The 20,404-nt window shown below is 37.0% G+C and overlaps 2 protein-coding genes across 2 annotated transcripts; one reads left to right on the forward strand and one right to left on the reverse strand.

Annotated features, from left to right (window-relative positions):
• The first annotated feature begins 65 nt into the window (after positions 1–65).
• LOC100634357 (collagen alpha-1(I) chain-like) lies at positions 66–8,205 on the forward strand. The gene is made up of 39 exons (XM_019996294.1): positions 66–206; positions 287–378; positions 535–983; positions 1,054–1,107; positions 1,161–1,190; positions 1,260–1,310; positions 1,404–1,466; positions 1,513–1,575; positions 1,622–1,765; positions 1,817–1,870; positions 1,924–2,004; positions 2,213–2,428; positions 2,677–2,748; positions 2,806–2,874; positions 2,922–2,984; positions 3,040–3,111; positions 3,161–3,223; positions 3,278–3,340; positions 3,398–3,478; positions 3,622–3,702; positions 3,755–3,790; positions 3,840–3,896; positions 3,953–4,078; positions 4,123–4,185; positions 4,258–4,329; positions 4,381–4,452; positions 4,502–4,564; positions 4,630–4,701; positions 4,748–4,783; positions 4,829–4,972; positions 5,015–5,141; positions 5,189–5,331; positions 5,399–5,639; positions 6,080–6,279; positions 6,342–6,399; positions 7,223–7,357; positions 7,413–7,523; positions 7,580–7,665; positions 7,713–8,205. The coding sequence occupies exons 2-39, from the start codon at positions 312–314 to the stop codon at positions 7,983–7,985; spliced, it is 3,951 nt and encodes a 1,316-aa protein (XP_019851853.1). The 5' UTR covers positions 66–206; positions 287–311; the 3' UTR covers positions 7,986–8,205.
• Positions 8,173–19,197, reverse strand: LOC105312716 (nephrocystin-3-like). The gene is made up of 34 exons (XM_019996295.1): positions 19,072–19,197; positions 18,571–18,705; positions 18,232–18,316; positions 18,054–18,173; positions 13,538–13,641; positions 13,322–13,417; positions 13,187–13,272; positions 13,050–13,130; positions 12,919–12,976; positions 12,800–12,874; positions 12,174–12,326; positions 12,009–12,115; positions 11,819–11,942; positions 11,576–11,737; positions 11,426–11,523; positions 11,180–11,291; positions 11,023–11,099; positions 10,906–10,969; positions 10,752–10,832; positions 10,630–10,686; positions 10,478–10,585; positions 10,261–10,355; positions 10,094–10,213; positions 9,899–10,002; positions 9,762–9,850; positions 9,575–9,696; positions 9,439–9,517; positions 9,336–9,376; positions 9,215–9,287; positions 8,967–9,106; positions 8,799–8,918; positions 8,726–8,752; positions 8,562–8,655; positions 8,173–8,522 (listed from the first exon to the last, which is right to left on the reverse strand). Exons 1-34 carry the CDS (start codon positions 19,174–19,176, stop codon positions 8,379–8,381), a joined length of 3,336 nt encoding a protein of 1,111 aa, XP_019851854.1. The 5' UTR covers positions 19,177–19,197; the 3' UTR covers positions 8,173–8,378.
• Positions 19,198–20,404: the final 1,207 nt, after the last annotated feature.

Here is a 20,404-nt window from a genome sequence, read left to right on the forward strand (position 1 = left end):
TGCGCAGCGCCTCTGGTTGGTTTTGTTTGCATCCATTCTGGAGCGTTTGTCTAAGTGTATATAATAATAAAGAGCTTTTCCAGCAAAAGCCAGCAGAGAGAGAGTGCTGTGATCATCATCATCACTGGGGGAGGAGAATAGACCTGGATCTGGTGTTCCTATCTCTCTCTCCCTCTGATTTCTGCTGCATTCCTTTCTTACATCAAGTAAGTACTTGCATTTAATAGTATCATATATTGTATATCTTGTACTTTTCTTGTTTTTTATTGTTTTTTTTTTCTCACAGTTTTTAGCACTGAGCCTGAGCAATAATGTACAGATCAACACCAATTCTATTCTTCATTTGTCTACTAGTAGCAGCAACTAGCAGTCAAACAGGTAGATCTACTTGTAATATATAAATATAATAATAATAATAATAATAATAATAATAATAATAATAATATTTTACTGCAAAATGTTGCTTCTCTTATCCTATACATCATACTTCATTGTCAATGACCTCTCCTTTTAATCATTAATATTTTCTTGTAGTTAATCTTGCATCAGATCGTGTTGGTACTACGATTATGGCTCCAGTATTGGAAACTCTTGATTCACTAGATGATTTAGCTGGATCCCAATTTGAATCTTCCTTTGCATATTTCTCACGTTTAAACCCAGACTACACTGGCAGTGTTGTTAGATGGACGAGACAGTCAACTGATGTTGATATCTTAAATGTTGAAATCAGACAGAACTCGCCATCAAGTCGTAAAGTGTTCAATGTAGGGTTAAACGATCAGACTCCTATTGGTTTCCTCTTACCAAGTTCTTCTGATTCAAATCGAAGCATTGGCTTTACGTTGAGAGATGGAGTCAGACTCTCTGTGTATAGTGACTGCTTCTTCCTTGGGTCTGTGGAACTGACCAGCAAAGCAACTGCTAATGATCAAGGACAGCTTACTTATTTTAATGATGCAACCCAAGCTAATCCTGCCACTGTAAGTATATTATTATTATTATTATTATTATTATTATTATTATTCCTGTTCTTTTGTTAATGTTCTATAGTTCAATACTTTCCAATTCTCCAGTCTAACCAGTATAGCTACAACTGGCTGTCAAGTAAGTTATATTATTATTATCATTTTATTTATTATATTAACTTCATACATTAGTCCATACAAGTCTACTTTACTAATACCACTGTAAGTATACTCTATACATGTACCTCCTCCATTATTAGCAGTTATATTTATAATATTTTATTTTTAAAGGGAATGAAAGGGCCACCTGGAGACCCAGGAGCAAGAGGTCACCCAGGAAAGGTAAGTGGACTCTCCCTCTCTCCCTCTCTCTCTCTCTCTCTCTCATTCTTTCCTTAAACTGTTCCAGTTAGTTCATGTTATTCTATCTTGCAGGGTATACCAGGAGTACCCGGTAGGAATGGAACTGACGGTACGAATGGTACAGATGGAACTCCAGTAAGACTGTATTATTGTTAAGTTGATCATTTTGAAAACCTTTTAGGGAGACCCTGGTTCTAAAGGTCTTCCTGGTCCACCTGGACGCAAGGGATTGCCAGGAGACCCTGTAAGAAACCTCATTTAAATGTGTAGGGATATTACTGTTCATTTAGGGTATGAAAGGGAAACCAGGAGATGATGGGATGAAAGGAGAGCCTGGGAGAAAAGGTAACCCTGGCCCTCCTGGTACCGATGGTCCTCCTGGTCTTCCTGGACGCAATGGAACTGACGGTAGTCCGGGTTCTACTGGGAAACCTGTAAGAACCTTTCCACTGTATAATGAATGTATATTGGTATGTGCCTGTTAGGGTCCACCTGGTTCAATAGGTCCACCTGGAATGAAAGGAATGCCTGGAGAACCTGTGAGCCATTATTAATTCTTACTTATCATTATTATTATTATTATTATTAATAGGGTAGCAATGGTACTGATGGAGCCGAAGGTCCCGAGGGTCCTCAAGGTCCTGTGGGTCCTAAAGGAGAAAAAGGAATGCAAGTAGGTCTATAATTAGACATAACTTGAAAATTTCTTATCGGAAACACCTCAAACTTTCTACAAAGCATTAGGGCATTAATATGTATCAGAAAACATAATAAAAATTTAGGGTGATTTTAGAGCCATTTTTTGGAAAAAACCATGGGCTATAGCCTTGGGTATTTTATGAAATTTTTCGAAAGTTGAGAATATTGCAAATCCTTGACAGGGTCCAGCTGGTCCTAGTGGAATGAATGGTACTAAAGGAGAGAGGGGTATGATTGGTCCTGAAGGCCCTGAAGGACCCCGTGGGTTCCCTGGCTTTAACGGAACTGATGGACCCAGAGGAGAAATGGGAGAGAGAGGAATGCCTGGAGTACCTGGCAGGAATGGAACTGATGGAGTTAAAGGAGATAAAGGGGACCCTGGAAATAATGGCACCATGGTCAGTCCACTTTATGTGCATCACTACACGTAACCCTGTCAGTACATGTACATGTACCTACATTTGGTGTTTACTGCTGCGTAATATCTTTGTGTTTCCTGCTGACTATGTCTGTCCTTTAATGTGGAGAATTATTGGATGGACTGTTTATTGTCTGGTTCCCACCACACCAAAGGCTTTATACTCACACACACACTCACACACTCACATGTACTGTATGATATAATTACTCCATATTATCTTGTTAGGGTCCTATGGGTCCTCCAGGAATGAAAGGTATGGATGGACCTCCAGGTAGAGCTGGAAAACCAGGACCTCCGGTAAGGGACTAATCTTAAGACCTACTGTACCTCATGCACTAACTGTTCCTATGATAGGGCCTGCCTGGTAATGGTTCTCTTGGTAGAGACGGTAAACCTGGGATCAATGGAACTGATGGAATGAAAGTATGACATTGTTTGTTGTTGTTGATTATTGTTTGTTTGTTGTTTAGGGTAAACCAGGAGAAAAGGGAATGAAAGGAGAGCCAGGCTCAGATGGAAGAGCGGGGAAACCAGTAATGACATGATGATAATAATAATAATAATAATTTTAAAAATAAATATTATCAGGGTCCAGCTGGTGTTCCTGGTTTCAATGGGACCAAAGGCGAGAAAGGAATGTCTGGTCAACCTGGAATACCTGTAAGTACCTCAAGATCACCATGGCAATGCATAGTAACCACATTACTAGGGATTGAATGGAACAGCTGGTGCTAGAGGAGAGAGAGGGCCACCAGGACTCAATGGGACTAAAGTAAATAAACCATTAACACTTTGAACCAGCTGCAACCTTCCCTCCTCTTTATAGGGAGATAAGGGAGACACTGGATCACCTGGTAATGATGGCAGAGATGGAATTAATGGAACCAAAGTATGACCATGAGTATTACTGTGTCTACAGTATATGTACATTATTGTATTACTGTAGGGTGAAAAAGGTAGCGATGGTTCTGATGGTCTGATGGGTCCTCCTGGTAGTAATGGAACTATGGGTCCAATGGGACCTCCTGTAAGTCCAGCTGCACTCTTGTAATAATGCAATGACTAATGCTACTGTTACTGTTACTGTTACTGCTACTGTTACTACTGTTACTGCTACTGTTACTGTTACTGTAGTTATATTGATGTACATGTACATGTATTGTCTGATAGGGTTTCAATGGCTCTAGAGGTGATCCTGGAGAGAAGGGAATGATTGGTCCACCTGGACTACGTGGTCAGACTGGAAAACCAGTATGATAAACCTGTTTATTATTAATTAACTATTATATTATTATTACTGCAGGGTTCACCAGGTGTGTGCGGCTGTAATGGCACTGAGGTAAGAAACCTTCATTATTATTATTATTAATTATTATTATTATTAATAGGGCGGTGTCCAGGGCCCCCCAGGTCCTCCTGGCCCAAGAGGAGGTACTGGTAAACCGGTGAGTAGAGGTCACATAACTAATAATAATAATTAATAATTATTAATCAATGACAGGGTGAGCCCGGAATGAAAGGAGATCCTGGTCGTAAAGGTACTCCAGGTGATCCTGGAGCACCTGGTACTAACGGAACTGATGGGAGGGCTGGTAAACCTGGACCAGCTGGAATGAAAGGAGAAAAAGTAAATAAATGATGATGATGATGATGATGATGACATTGTTTTAGGGTATGGCTGGACCAGCTGGTATGAATGGAACAAGAGGAGAGAAAGGAATGACAGGACCACCTGTTAGTAATTAATAATAATAATAATAATGTTGTTGATGATGATGATGATATTAACGTTATTAATTGCTGCAGGGTTTGAATGGCACTTTTGGGTTACCTGGTATGAATGGATCTGATGGTCCACCTGGACCACCTGGAAGAGACGTATGTTTATCATTTTGTTGTTGTTTATCACTTTGTTGTTGTTTATTTTAGGGTTTTAATGGCTCCACTGGTCAACGCGGTGAGGAGGGGCCACCAGGATCACGAGGAGTACCAGGAAAGATGGTAAGAGGAAGTGGGTGGAGTCTATTAATTATATTATACAAACACACAGGGACTGCAAGGAATGAAAGGAATGAACGGGTCAAAGGGAGAGATGGGACCAATGGGACCACCGGTAATTAATTTATTATTATTATTATTATTATTATTATTATTATTATTATTATTATTATTAATTAGGGTATTAATGGTACAAGAGGTGAGAAGGGATCAAATGGAACGAGAGGTCCGATGGGCCCTAGAGGAGAAATGGTGCAGTTTAAATGAAATTGTTTTTATTTTTAGTTTTAATGCTTAGGGTGAACCAGGTCCCCCTGGCAACAACGGCACTATGGTAAGTGATTGAGCTAACTTGAGGTCAATTTTAAAACCTTTACAGGGTCCCATGGGACCAGCAGGTCAAGATGGAGATCCGGGAACCCCAGGATCAAGGGGGCCCCCTGGAAAAATGGGACCGAGAGGACCGGAAGGACCCCTAGGACCAAATGGAACTCAAGGAGAACCTGGAGATGATGGACCTAAGGTGAGGCTTTGCAGAGTACATGTATGCATGTATCTGTGACAGGGTGATCCTGGTACCCCAGGGGCCAGGGGACCTCCTGGTAAAATGGGAACTAACGGAGTACCAGGAGCTAGAGGACCACCTGGTAAGACTGGTATTGACGGAGAACCTGGAATACCTGGTAGTAGAGGTAAGTACCAGCTGTACCTGTGTGTATCTATACATAACTGATGTTAGGCCCACCTGGTAAAATGGGATCTGATGGTATCCCTGGAGCGAGGGGACCTCCTGGTAAGTCAGGAATACCTGGGGCAAGAGGACCACCTGGAAAATCAGGTCTACCCGGAGTACCTGGTAGATCAGGCCCACCTGGAAAGAACGTAAGACGACTGATAATAATAATAATAATAATAATAATAATAATAATAATAATAAATATTAATGCAGGGTGAGCCAGGTATGAAAGGTATGCCAGGTGTTAACGGGACTACTGGTCGTAAAGGATCCCCTGGTCCACCTGGTATGAACGGCACTGCTGGTGAACCAGGTCCTATGGGTCCACCTGGAGCTAACGGAACTAACGGGAGGAGTGGCCCTCCTGGTAAGGCAGGGACACCAGGTGCTAGGGGTCCGCCTGGTAAAGCTGGTTTACCCGGACAGGAAGGAAGAACTGGATTACCTGGGAAAGGTATGGTAGTACTACAAACCACACAATTATTAGTACAGATTATTTGTACAGTAATTATATGAGTGTACATGAGATATATATAGTGTAATATGTAGGTGTACATGTATTACTTGTTTTTGCCAGTTAGATGTACTGTACATGTAATCTGCTAATTAGATTATCAGTTATATCATGGGCAGTCTGTTTTGTGTAAACAGCTTTTATTAATATAAAGGAATGATTTAATATTCTCAATAATCACACAATCGCTGCTGAATAATCTAATTATTTATTTAGCGTCTAATGTCATCACATGGGCGGGTGGGGGCTGTCTGTTTTATGTAAACTGGACCTTTGCTTTAAATAAATGTTTAACCAATGATTGTTACAAGTTTCCTAACCAACACATTTATATTCATTAACACTATTACTGATGTAATCTCCACACTGTTGCCGTACAGATGGAGTTGAAGGTCCTGAGGGTCCTAAAGGAGACCCTGGTCCTCCCGGTAACAATGGGACTGACGGTAGGAAGGGTCCACCTGGTCCTCCTGGTCAAGACGGTCCACCTGGTTTGAACGGTACAGTTGGTCCTGTTGGTCCTAAAGGAATGAATGGAACCTCGGGAGAGAGAGGACTCACTGGGAAACCAGGAGCAATTGTAAGAGATACTTTAATTCCCTACTGTACGTGTACTGATGGTGTATTGGTGTATGTGTATAGGGTGATCCTGGTATGAAAGGTATTAAAGGTTGTAAAGGAGAGCCTGGAAGAGATGTTGGTAAGTAAAGATACTCAAACACTGTACATGTACCTGTATCTGTGTTCACTGGTGAATGGTATCTACTGTAACTGACCTGTAACTGATCTATTAGTGTACAGTTACATGTTACTTCATATTGTACACAAGTTATTGCTTAACCTTATCTGTCTATAGCTAATTGTTTTGTGATAAAAGTGTTAATAATTACGCACTTAACATCTCTGGCTATGCCTGCATGACTGCAAGAGCTGTACATGTACATTAAATTATTTTTACTTAAAGCTGGATGAATCAGGATATAAGTGATTGCCAAGTCACGGGATTAAGTCATAATATTTCAATTAGGACCAATAAGTCGTCAATTAAAGACCATACAGTTACTATGAGTTTAGGATGTTAGGACTCTGCCTTGCATTAGTCGTCTGTATCTATTTATAGAATGAGTATATTGTTACTATAAATAGAAATTATATCTTTGTAATACACGCATGTAGATTCAATGCCTTTTCTTGGCTGGTTCACAAGATTGCATTATGAAGGGGCCAATTGTTAAAAATACCCAAGGCTATAGCCCATGGTTTTTTCTAAAAAATGGCTCTGAAATCACCCCAAATTTTTATTACATTTTTTGATACATATTGATGTCCTTATGCTGTGTAGAAAGTTTGAGTTGATTCCGACTTCAATTTTTTGAGTTACAGCCTTTTAAAAAAACAAGCCAATTTTTGAAAAATACCCAAGGCTATAGCCCATGGTTTTTTCTAAAAAATGGCTCCGAAATCACCCCAAATTTTTATTACATCTTCTGATGCATATTGATGTCCTTATCCTATATTTCTAGTTATCGAAGGTCCTCAAGGTCCTCCTGGCCCTCCAGGAAGAAAGGGAGTACCTGGTGCCATTGGGCCACCTGGTCGTAAGGGACTGCCTGGAGAGATTGGACTAATGGGAATGAAAGGAGACAAGGGAAATGAAGGTGAGTCTATGCATAACTCTTAGATCTCTTCCTTCATGTCTCGTTTATTGATTAGGAGAGACAGGTATGAAAGGTATGGATGGTGAACCTGGTCTGAATGGAACCAAAGGAGAGAAAGGAGAGTCAGGAGGTCCAGTTGGTCCTCCAGGGCCTGAAGGACCAGCTGGTAATTAATAACCTGATACTAATGATACTGTATTTTATTGATATTATTATTAACAGGCCGTAAAGGTAAAAATGGTGCCCCAGGTATGAAAGGTGAACCCGGAATGAAAGGAGAGTCAGGAACTCCAGGTGGAATAGCAATGGTATGATATTTCTAATTAAAGAGCAGCCCTCAATCTTTCTTTATTAGGTATTTGATACTCTTAGCGACTTAGAAGCTGCACAGAATGTGTCGGTGGGTCAAATGGCATTCAGTCTTGAAGACGATAGACTGTACGTGTACAGTGGTATGAATTGGAGAGCCCACAGCTGCTCCTGCTCAGAATCAATGAATAAACGTGACGTCAGTAGGAAAGACTCTGGCGATTCTGACAAAAGACAAGAGAATGAGACAAAAGATGATAATTCTATTTTGGATAGTGTCAGAAATTGGTTAGGACTTGGAAGCGATAGACAGAAATAGAAGACACACCCACCCACACACCCTCATACCTTGATTATTATTAATATATTATTAGTATCGGTAGATTTATTTGTTTCTTTTTGTTTTTCTTCAGTTGTAGTTCAGTGAAATTCATTGTTATTGTTATTTAATTTTATAATTATTTCATTTTATAAGTATTATTATTAATATTGCATTAGCAGATTTCCTCTTTTAGTTTATATTATGTAAAATTGAAAAATGTTTTTAAAAAGGCATACGTGAGATCTGACTGTACATGAACAGCAGGTGTATTGATAATCAATATCAATGTTATTATTAATTTTTAAAGGAATTTTCATCATTAATTACAGGAGTCATTATTTTTTAGTGTGTATAAGTGCTGATTGATTTAAAATGAATTAATTAATTGAGTTATAATGATTGTGGTTCAAGTTGCATTGCCGCCAAATCTCTATTAGCAGCTGTATCTTGTACCAGTGAGTGGCCACTCCCATAAAGTTTAGTGTATATCTCCAAAGCAACATTGTAATGATGTATTGCAGTGAGATAATCATTCTAAGAAAATAATAACTTTATAATAATAATAATATTTACTGTGCAGCAGTAGAACACAGCAAGGTTATTGTGAGCAGCTGCAACACTGGTGCTATCAACGCCACACTGTCTCTCTCTGAGCTCTATTATATGACTGGAAACAAGCAATTTATCAAATAACAAACAAATAAATAAACAAATAAATAAAATGAATCATCACTCACCATTGTAGAGGAATAGCATCATTAAAACTATTCAATTTAAAAAACATTAAAGTTATTCAATAATTATTATTACTTTTTCAATTGTTGATAAAAGGTGACCATATTCTTTAGCAGCATCATGGTGACAGGGTGACCGTCCCCAAGAACATCTTCAGATTGCTGCAAGTTATCAAGTAGATACTTCTCTGCAACCCTGTGATAATAATTGATAATTAACACACCCCCCTCTCTCTCCACTTGCTTTTTGTCTCCAAAGGTGGCATGGAGCAGACACCACTCATTCATTGCCAGTATATCTGATTGTGTTGGGACGTCCGACTCATCAAAATCAGTCAAAATGGACTCAAGTTCATCAGCTCTTTTCATCAACAAACTGAGAGCCTGAAATCATTTCAATAAAAACAAAAACAATTACATTATGAATCATTGTGATATGAATCATTATAATTTGAATCATTATGAATCATTATGATATGAACCATTATGTACATTAGACTTCAGAAGGTTATTCTTTTCCTTGACGCTGTATAGATGAGGTGTCACAGTGTCTAACAGATCTGGTCTATTAGGATATGAAATTAATTATTTATGAGGTAAAGTGTTAAATCACCTTTTCATCTCCTCATATAACACTAACAGTGAACTTAATACCTTTAAAATTAATGAAAAAAAGAAAAATATGTCACAATTAAGAAAGAGCTCAACAAGTTCACCTTTAGCACTTCTCTTGAGTTTTCACCACAAGAATTCTCAAATACTTCCAAAGCTTGTTTATAAAAACTCTCAGCAGAACTATAAGTATACATAATGTACATGTACATATATATTCATACAGTCTGCAAAGGATACCTGAATCTCTCAGTCTCAGTGTAGAGACTGGCCAGTTCAAACATGACATTACCAACTTGTACTGAGTCAGGATCAGCATTGGACTCATACAGTTCCAGTGAGTGCTGCAGTAATGGCTGAGCCTGTACAATGTAACAGAGTATGAATAGGACTCACCCTCCCTCCCTCCCTCCTCCCTTTCCCTCACATGAAGTCCCAGTCCAAGGTTACAGAGGATCTTCCCTGCAGTACAGAACAGCATTGCAGTATAAAGGAGAGCTGATCTGTCACCAAGTGCTTTGAAAAATGAATTTAAATTCAAAGTCATTATTATTATTTTAAAACCTTTCATTTCCCAAGACTGAAGTTCATTATAATACTGGCTACAGATATCAGTAGTCCTCACTCCAAGTGACTTCCATGACCGCAAGAGCAATGAACTCTCACCACTAGACAATTAATAGAAAAATATTTCACTGATGCATCAACTTTGAGGTGATCAATTTTTGAAGTTTGAACCAGTTTATTTTTAATTCTTACCCGCAGTAAATTTGTATGAGTAGATCAATGTTCAGTAGAGCTTTAGTTAGATCAATCTTCTTACCAGGAGCTCTTTTTAGCAGCCATAGGAGCTCAGAAGAAGAGCGAGAAAGAGGTCCTCTGTATAAAAAATATAATTAAAATAAGATATTAAATAATTATGGAACCTTGTTAAGTTAGCGAAGAAGCCAGTAAGAATGTCTGTCCACTGCAACAAATGATTCACGTCAGTCTCATACTTGACGGCTACAAACTGCTGTATCTGTTAATGGAAAATAACTGAGAATAACTGAAAATACAATAGCTTTAAAAATATAAAATATAATGACAACTTTAGTCTTTCTAAACTTGGATTAAAAGTGAACTGTGATATGATAAACTCACTGGCTCATTACTGAAGCAATAGAGTCCTCCCAGTTGAGATATTATTGATCTTTTCTCTAGTTCTGACAAAATGTACAGCAAAATTGTAACAGATATATCACTGATACACTACAAATAAATAAATTAAAAAATGAATAAATCATTTCTCGTACATTTGTTAATTCAAACAGTGACAGTCCGTTCCTGCTCCAGTAAATGAGCTGTAATATCTAAAAACCAGTATATTATTAGGATATCATCAGTATACTATTAGTAAAACACAGTATATTATTACCTCATCTATATAGTAGCCTAATGCTTCTGACTGTCTATTAGTGAAGTCATCAATCATCAGTTTAACAAGATCAGAGACTTCCTTCATTATAAAATAAAGATTGAATTTCAAAATTTGAATTCAAAAATTTAAATAATAATAATAATAATAATACCTCTGCTTGATCAAGAGACTCAATCAATTCATCAACTTCAGACTCAGAGAGTGATGGAACAACACTATTAATAATAATATTAATTATTAATTAATTAATAATTATTGTAATTATTACCTCAGTACAAATTTAGATGCTAGAATGCACCAAAGATGTGATGGGTCGCTTGGTGTGTATATACTCAAAGAAATAACCTAAAGAAAAAATAATGATAATAATAATAATAATAATAATAATAATAATAATAATAATAACTGCCTCTCTCTTCTCTCACCTGATCTTCAGTTAGCTGATATTCATTTGCTCCAGTTCCATAACTCACATCTTTCATCACCTCCTGAAGGTCAGTAGCAGTTAACGAGGGAAGGACACAAACAGGCAAAGCTCTAGACACATTAATAATAAATACACATTAATAATAAATATTAATAAATACATATTAATAAATCACATTAATAAATATACATTAATAAATAAATATTAATAAATACACATTAACAATAGCTACTGCACATTGTACCTCCATGAGTCAGGACAGTCAGTGGATTCGTTAGCTGTCAGCAGCACTCTTATATTCTGAGGTAGTGGTCTTAATATCCAACTGATATTAGCCTGTTCCTATTGCAGACAATAATAATAATAATAATAATAAATGTACAGTGCCTATTACCACTAGTTGGTCCACATTGTCAATCAGTATATACACCATATCAAGTCCCAGCATGTTCATACGAGCTGAGACCAGGTCCAGTAATTGCTTGAATACCTCCTCCAGTTTATTAGGATCACTAGGTACTGTAGCAATACCAACTTCACCACAGAGAGCAATCAGCTATGATAAACAACAACAACAACAACAATAACAACAACAACAATAACAATAATAATAATAATAATAATAATAATGTCTTACTTTAAAAATAAACCTGCGATACATAAGACAAGTCTCAGAAGAAGATGAACAAGATCTGGTCACAAAATGATAAAGAATTTCAACTTTATCGCCATAAGCTTGTTCCTCCTTTAGATGCTGATACCTGATGTACAAACACACACACACACACAAAATAGTAGAGAAGAAGAACTAACAATAAGACTCGTACCATTTAGCTAGCAGTGTTGACTTCCCAATACCAGAAGGTGCAGTAATTAAGTATGGGGCTACATTAGTTTGTTCATCATTAGTGTATGCAGTCAAGTTTCGAAATGTCTTAAATGAAGAACAAGTAATATACATGAGTATATACAGCTGCTAAAGGTTTTCTTACTACTTCAATACCAGCTGGTTTATCAGGAGACTGAGAGTAGAGGGCCTTCAGTATGTCCTGCTGTTCATACTCAACTCTCATGTCAGAGAGAAGAGTCAAATGATCAAATAAAGAATCCTGATCCAAATCACTGGAATCAATCACGTCAAATCTCTAGAAAAATAGATAATATTTGTGTTTCTTAAAATGACCATAACTCTAAAAAATTTCCATCGGAATCAGTTCAAACTTTCTACACAACATAAGGACATCAATATGTATCAGAAAATGTAATAAAAAATTGGGGTGATTTCGGAGTCATTTTTTGGAAAAAAACCATGTGCTATAGCCTTGGGTATTTTTCAGATTTTTGGCATTTTCTTAAAATGGCCGTAACTTGAAAAATTAAAGTCGGAATCAGCTCAAACTTTCTACACAGCATAAGGACATCAATATGTATCAGAAAATGTAATAAAAAATTGGGGTGATTTCGGAGTCATTTTTTGGAAAAAACCATGGGCTATAGCCTTGGGTACTTTTCAGATTTTTGCATTTTCTTAAAATGGCCGTAACTTAAAAAATTGAAGTCAGAATCAGCTCAAACTTTCTACACAGCATAAGGACATCAATATTTACTATTAACTTACTGATTTTAATGCTTGTCTCATTTCATTTGTTACAAATTGAATCACTTCAGCATCAAAACTGCTAGACTCCATTATCTAAAATACATACAAGTTTATATAACAAGTTTGTGTTCCATTACTTTCGTCATTGAAGCCAATTTTTTGACTCTTTGCCTCAATTTTAAGTTGTTGCTTGACCTGACAAATAGAAATAATGATTATTAATATTAATCAAGATTATTAATATTAATCATGATAATTTTGAGCTCACTTTGTATCCAAGAACACAAATATTGAAGGCTTTGCTGCTGGATTGTTAAGAAACCCATACTCTACTTCATGCTTAGTCAGACTGGTTGAAGTCACAAAAATATAAAAATTATGATCAGACATCAAGAAAAGACTAACTTGCTAATCTCTGCAGGAAGGACACAAATGAATAGGTCAGACTTTGACACCTCTTGAATGCAGAGCTCTATGATTGCATCCATTTCCTAATGCGAGAGAGAGGCTAATTTATTACTTATAATACTTATAATCTACCAGACTAGCTTCTTCACATTCAGTAATACTGATGAAGATTGGTGATATTGAGCAGCCACTTGCTTGACACATTGCTTCTAACTCTGGCATAATAATCTACTCAGAAACACACACACACCCAGTGATAATAGAAAGAGATTACATAATTGCTGCATGTGTCATGCAGCAATAGTGCACCATTGCTTGATAGAGAAGGCAAAGCTTTCAGATCATTACCTCATTTATTTGAGGGAAGGCAGTTCCAGATGTAGTTATGTATATCTTTAAATGTGGCTTCCATTTGCAGGTCCACATAGTGCCGGGCTTCCATTTAAACTTTTCTAAAAGGAAACACAATGTGTCGTTTTAAAAAAGATTTCTTATTAAAGCAAAAAATGGTTCACACATAAAAAACTAAACAGTTGTTACAACAAAATATTATGCTAACACATTAGAGACACACTATAAGTTAAATAAGCAGCAGTTGAAGGCAAGTGAACTTTCATTATGGAACACTGCCATAGTTAGGAGAGACAGTCCCTGGACTGTTCACAGTATACACTTCTGGCTGTACCATTCGATCAGGTAATGAACCAGTGCTAGTTCCACTGACTGTTCTCAGTAGGGGACTACGACTAGTAGTATCCTCAATTAGAGACAAGCTTTGTGTATAACAGTCTCTGCTAGTATGGCTCTTACACCAGCGATATAAAAACCTTATCTTCATTCCCAAGAGTTTCTCCAGCACGTAGAGTGTAGCACCAATGAGAGGAAAAGATATCAATATGCAAATGATAATTTCTAAAAACCTCGTCTTTGAACCAACATTCTGATCCCCAGGTTGAGGAGCATAAATGGAGACCTGATAAGAAGTGATGGCCAAAATGAATGAACCATAACTGAAGATGCATATATCAAGTTTATTATAATGACTGCACTTGTATGGCATCAGATACAGGATGACAATTATGGTGACCACAATAGCCAAGAGGAGGCACACGTGCAATTCAATAAACTGATTGTCATCAACAAAGTAGAGGGCAAGTATAAAGAGGATAAGGCGAAGGAAGTAATAGCAAGAAGAGAACCACCTGCAGTCCTTCCCGCCATCACTGCCATCTTTATAACAACCTTGAAGAGAGTCCATAAATATGATCAGTCCAGATCTGTTTAAATGACATTTACTCAAACACTTTTGGATGATTCTAAATTGATAAAATGTCATGAAAAGAACAGGAACAAACACCAGAAATATAAGTACTGCAATGGCCAGTATAGCATACTTCAAATGACCACCCTTCATGAATGACATGCTGCCATCATAAAATGAAACATGATCAATTACGTGTCCAGTTTCATCGTATACTGAAGTTGGTATTAACAGTAGCACTGACAAAGCAGCAAGTTTAGCAAAAGCCATGTAATAAAAAACAGCTAAAGTATTCAGTGCAACTGTCTTAGGATCAACTGATCGGTTACGAAAACGTAGACACCAAGAGAAAGGTTTAGATATCCATACAATGAGACAAAATTGATGCGAATGTAATTCAACGACAACATACCCAATGAAAGCAAGTAAGAGTGCATAAAACACTGAAGTATACTGAAGAGCTACTGACATCAACTGAGGTGCTTCTTTTACCGTACAAATTGAGTTTAAAACTAAGTGCCCAAGTTGAAAGCTCCATACACTATACAGACCAACAATAAACTTTACCTTGGTATCATTAAAGTTACTCTTCCAACCATTGATGAACTCAAGGGACATCAAACGAAAGGAAATAACTTGAGCATAAAGAATATATCCATTTGCATAGCCTGAAGTCAACCTTGCATTAAAAGCTACAAAAGTGATGTACATCAGAGTAGCAGGGACCGTCTCAACCGCAAAAAACAACAACCAGTAATAGTTGCTGCACTCTTCCTCCCTAATGCACCGCCCAGAGTAAGTGCTTAAAGAAGGTTTGTAATCATCAGCACACTTACTGCAGAGCCTACCAGTCCGATTGAACTCCTTACATAACGCATCATCTTCCCAAACAGTGTCCGAGGATAAGGTGACATTGATGATGTCCCTGTGATAAGGACAAACAGAGGCAATTAATTGATCTTCTTCACCATTGCAGGAAACACAAGTAAGAGGGACAACCATAAAGCTCTTTTTGGTGATGTTCTTCCGAATATGACTACCAAAAAACATGTTATTTTGCTGCCAACGACTAGGATTAAAGCTGCAGTTGTTAGTGGAAGTTTCAGCTCCAGTAAGAGAAGCAACACTAGTGCCATAGACATGAAAGAAGACTAAAAGGAGAGCTCCTTTCATTCTCAGCTTCTTTCTCTTGCCTACTGTCAACCTTTCAACCTTCGTTTACTTAGCTGGTACTAGACACACACTGAAAATGTATGAATCAAATCACTTTCAATATGGACCCAATGGAAAAACACTAATACACGTTTAGACAACAGCCAGTTTATCATGTCTAAGAAAACAGCTTAGTAATAACATATAAAATAAGGATGGTATTACCATCCTAAAGCAAAACTACTTGAAATAGACAATAAAAATAAAGACAAAATCACTAACAAAATAAAAGTTATTGAAATACACACACACACATGTAAAGTTATCAGCAATTGAGCACACTAAGGAACACTGCCATAGTTAGGAGACATAGTCCCTGGACTGTTGAAACGATATACATCTGGCTGCATCATACGATCAGGCAATGAAGGAGTACTGATACCACTGATTGTTCTTAGGAGAGGAGGGACAGGAGCTGTATCCTCAATCAGAGACAAGCTTTGATTGCAAGACTCTCTATTAGTACGACGTCTATACCAGCGATATAAAAACCTTATCTTCATGCCTAAGAGTTTCTCCAGCACGTAGAGTGTAGCACCAATGAGAGGAAACCCTATCAATATGTATATAATGATTTCTAAATACTTGGTCTGTGGAGAATTAGTATCTAACGCTCCTCCAGGAGTAACAAAGAGGTCCTGATATGATGTGGTGGATAGGATGAACGAACAATAGCAAAAAATGAAAATGTCCAGTTTGTTATACAGCATGTATTTATAAGGCATGAAACAAAGGATGAGGGCTATGGTGACAAGGATAATCAATAGATACAAAAGGTGAACTTCCAAAACATTCATAGGATCAATCAAAAGAACACCAATGGAGAACACAGCTACACGAGCAATGTAATAATAGGAGGAGAACCACCGACAATTATGACCAATAGTGACTCCATCTTTATAGCAACCTTGAAAAGCATTCATTAGTATAACCAGGCCTGGCCTGTTGAGTCTACATTTTCCAAGACATTTACGAAAGCATTGAAATGAATAGAGAATCATAAGCAGAACAGGACCAAACACCAGAAATACAAGTACTGCAATGGCCAGTATAGCATACTTCAAATGACCATTCTTCATGAATGACATGCTGCTATCGTAAAAGCAAACGTGATCAATTACATCTCCATTTTCATCGTATACATGAGTTGATGCCAGCAAGAAAAGAGATACTGCAGCAAGTTTAGCAAAAGCCATGTAATAAAAACCAGCTAAAGTATTCAATGCAACTGTCTTAGGATCAACTGATCGGTCACGAAAACGTAGACACCAAGAGAAAGGTTTAGATATCCATACAATGAGACGAAATTGATGTGAATGTAATTCAACAACAACATACCCAATGAAAGCAAGTAAGAGTGCATAAAATACTGAAGTATACTGAAGAGCTACTGACATTAACTGATCCAAGCTGTCATGTACACAAAGATGTGATGAAGCAGGATGTCCAAGCTGAAAGCTGCAAAACTTGTACATCAAAGTGACTACAATGACAATAATGCTGCCAGATTCAGAATACTCAGTCCTAGAGCCATAATGAAATGAAATAGATATTAACTGGAACGTAATAAACTGCGAATACAAGATATACGAATTAGCATAGCCAGAAGTTATTCTTATATTGAATATTATGAAGACGATGTAGATGAATGTAACAGGAAGAATTTCAACTGCAAAGAAGAGCAACCAATGATAAGTATGACATTTCTCCTTCTGTCTGCACTGAAGAGTATAAGAGCTCATGGCTAAACTTGTTCTGTTATTACATTTGCTGCACAGTTCTCCTGTCCTGCTGAAACTTTCACAGCCTCCCTTCATAATATTCTCCTTTGTTATGTTTATAGCACCATAATGATAGGGGCAAAGGAAAGCAACAACTGTATTGTTGTACTTCTTTTCACAAGACAAGCAAGTGAGAAGACTCACTAGGGACCTGTTTCCAGAGTCCTCCATTGTCACATGAGTTTTGAAAAATCCTCGAAAATTCTTCTGAGGGCCAATAGAACAGCTAGTAACATCATTCTGATGATCCTCCTCATGATCACTGGCAAGAGAAGCAGCAGCCAAGTAGACAGCACAGAAACAAAAGAAAAGGATATTTGACTTCATTCTCCTCAGAGATTAACCAATCCCCTGTGGTCCTTACTATATATTTATACTGATATGGTTCTAACACACTTATGTCAACAATGAAAGAGTAAACTTCAAACTCTACACAAACTATTCAACATTATAGTCTAATTCTATACATGATGTGTTGATACTAAGAACTGAAAGCTAGCAAGAGACAAAGCATAACATGGAGGACCATTAAAAGGGTATTAAGTACGCTACCAAATATGGGCATGAATAATAAGATTTAGCTGGATATATTTCAAAATACACAAATTACCTTCTTCTAGCTTTAGGAGGTCCTGGAACAGTTTCAATGTTCCCTCCATTCCTTCCCAACCTCTAAGCATCTCCACAGCTTCAGATGAGCTCAGCTGTGGCTCACTGCTTGACAGCCATGCTATGCCATTATAAATGCTGTCATTCTTCATATGTACAGAGATATAATGTGTATGTACCTTGATTTCTTCCTATTGACATGCTCAATTTCTGCTGATCTGCAGCATTGTCACTATCTACTTCTAATGCAATTTTAAGTCTTGTCTACCATGAAAAAAGTAATCACATAATTTACAGAAATTTTTAACAAAATAAATGCTAAAAAAATCCTTAGAAATCTTGCATCATGTCTTCATAGGAACAGCTAATGAAGCATTAAATTAGAGTTTGGGTTTTTATAAGCTCGTAAGTCGCATTGGAACTTTCTATAAACATACATACGGGGGAATGATAGGTATCATAAATAATGATAATTATCATAATAGTGAAAATAAAAATAACAATAATAACAACAATACCTCCAGATCCTGTTTAATTAATAACAGTTCCTTATATTCCTTCTCCTTGTTCTCTCTGTATTCTGAAAAGTACCTCTCTTTCATGTCAATGTCTTCGGTCAGTTTTGCTATTTGTGTCTTAGCTTCTTGTAACTCCTGATACAAACAATATTGCATCATTAATCCATACATACCATGCCATACAGCAGTTTATTTTTGCTGTAAATTCGGCTTTTAATTTGGTGATTTCATTTACATGATCATTATTGGCAGTTTCACTAGTAAATCACTAAATGCCAAAATAAAACTCGGCTAAATTAAAGCACTATACATACAGTAGTTTCCTTATCACAGTTTACTAGCTTATCATACTACAAACGTCGTAAATTTGTTGTTGTATAAATATTAAATAACCAGAAGAGTTAGTTATCATGCGAACAAGACCAACATCAGAACATTAATGTTCTTGTGTAAACATTAAATATTCCCCTGCGTATGATAATGACAAACATGAAGCCCAACCTTTGAGAGGTCATCTTTCTCTTTTTGAAGCTGAGCATAAGCTTTCTTGTTGACTCTAAGCTCAGCTCTGAGTCTAGTCACAAGTTCCTCTCTCTTTTCCTCCATTTAAAACCACGCCTACAAACCCACCCCAATTAATTAATTAATGACTTTACGTGCTAATTAAAAAATTTAACTAAGAAAATGAAATAAAAATGAAGTTATTATTATTATTGTAATGTTATTGTCACTACATATTATAATCCATGTGCATTGAATTAAGATGAATGATTCTGTGAGATAGCACCATAATAAATTGGGCTAGAATTGCTACTGTTGTAGCGAGATGGTTGGAGTACTCTATCTGGCAATGACCCATCACTGATAATCCTTGTCAGTGATCGATGCTCAATTTCTTCATCAAATGTCCTGGTAGAAAATGTTTCACTTGCATTATTCAAAACATTTCGATTCTCAAGATATTTGCGACGTAGTAAATGATATAAAAATTCAATCCTTGAGCCAAAGAGCATTTTTATTGAGTAAATGGTTGCACAGAAAAGAGGAAGTGAAACCAACAGAAGAAAAATGACCTCCAACATTGAGCTTGGGTATTGACTTGATAGGCTATTCAGATCAAATTGATACACTACAATTGAAGTGATAAAGTTGGAATAAGCAATAATGAAGACATCAAGTTTGTTGTACCACTTGTACTTGTAAGGATTCAGGCATAAAATGACAACCAATGAGACAATTAGTATACATTGAATTGAAAACTGCAATTCAAATAAATTTCTTGGGTTGAGAATCAAAGAGTATAAAAAAAAGACAGCAAAACGTATCATGTAGAAACAAGAAGAGAACCACCTGCAGTCCTTTCCGCCATCACTGCCATCTTTATAACAACCTTGAAGAGCATCCATAAATATGATCAGTCCAGATCTGTTTAAATGCCATTTACTCAAACATGTTTGGATGATTCTAAACTGATAAAATGTCATGAAAAGAACAGGAACAAACACCAGAAATATAAGTACTGCAATGGCCAGTATAGCATACTTCAAATGACCATTCTTCATGAATGACATGCTGCCATCATAAAAGCAAACGTGGCCAATTACGTGTCCAGTTTCATTGTATACACGAGTTGTTGCCAGCAAAAAAAGAGATACTGCAGCAAGTTTAGCAAAAGCCATGTAATAAAAACCAGCTAGAGTATTCAATGCAACTGTCTTAGGATCAACTGATTGGTCACGAAAACGTAGACACCAAGAGAAAGGTTTAGATATCCATACAACGAGACGAAATTGATGTGAATGTAATTCAACAACAACATACCCAATGAAAGCAA

The sequence above is a fragment of the Amphimedon queenslandica genome, unplaced genomic scaffold (assembly GCF_000090795.2).
Source record: "Amphimedon queenslandica unplaced genomic scaffold, v1.1 AMPQUscaffold_13414, whole genome shotgun sequence".
NCBI lineage: Eukaryota > Metazoa > Porifera > Demospongiae > Haplosclerida > Niphatidae > Amphimedon > Amphimedon queenslandica.

Coding starts and splice junctions, on each gene's coding strand:
- LOC100634357 (XM_019996294.1), top strand. CDS start 312: ATGTACAGATCAACACCAATTCTATTCTTCATTTGTCTACTAGTAGCA. Junction 5,142..5,188: donor TGGAATACCTGGTAGTAGAG/GTAAGTACCAGC, acceptor AACTGATGTTAG/GCCCACCTGGTAAAATGGGA. Junction 7,666..7,712: donor CTCCAGGTGGAATAGCAATG/GTATGATATTTC, acceptor TTTCTTTATTAG/GTATTTGATACTCTTAGCGA.
- LOC105312716 (XM_019996295.1), bottom strand. CDS start 19,176: ATGGAGGAAAAGAGAGAGGAACTTGTGACTAGACTCAGAGCTGAGCTT. Junction 10,003..10,093: donor CTCATACAAATTTACTGCGG/GTAAGAATTAAA, acceptor TTAATTGTCTAG/TGGTGAGAGTTCATTGCTCT. Junction 8,523..8,561: donor CTGTGTTCTACTGCTGCACA/GTAAATATTATT, acceptor TTATTTTCTTAG/AATGATTATCTCACTGCAAT.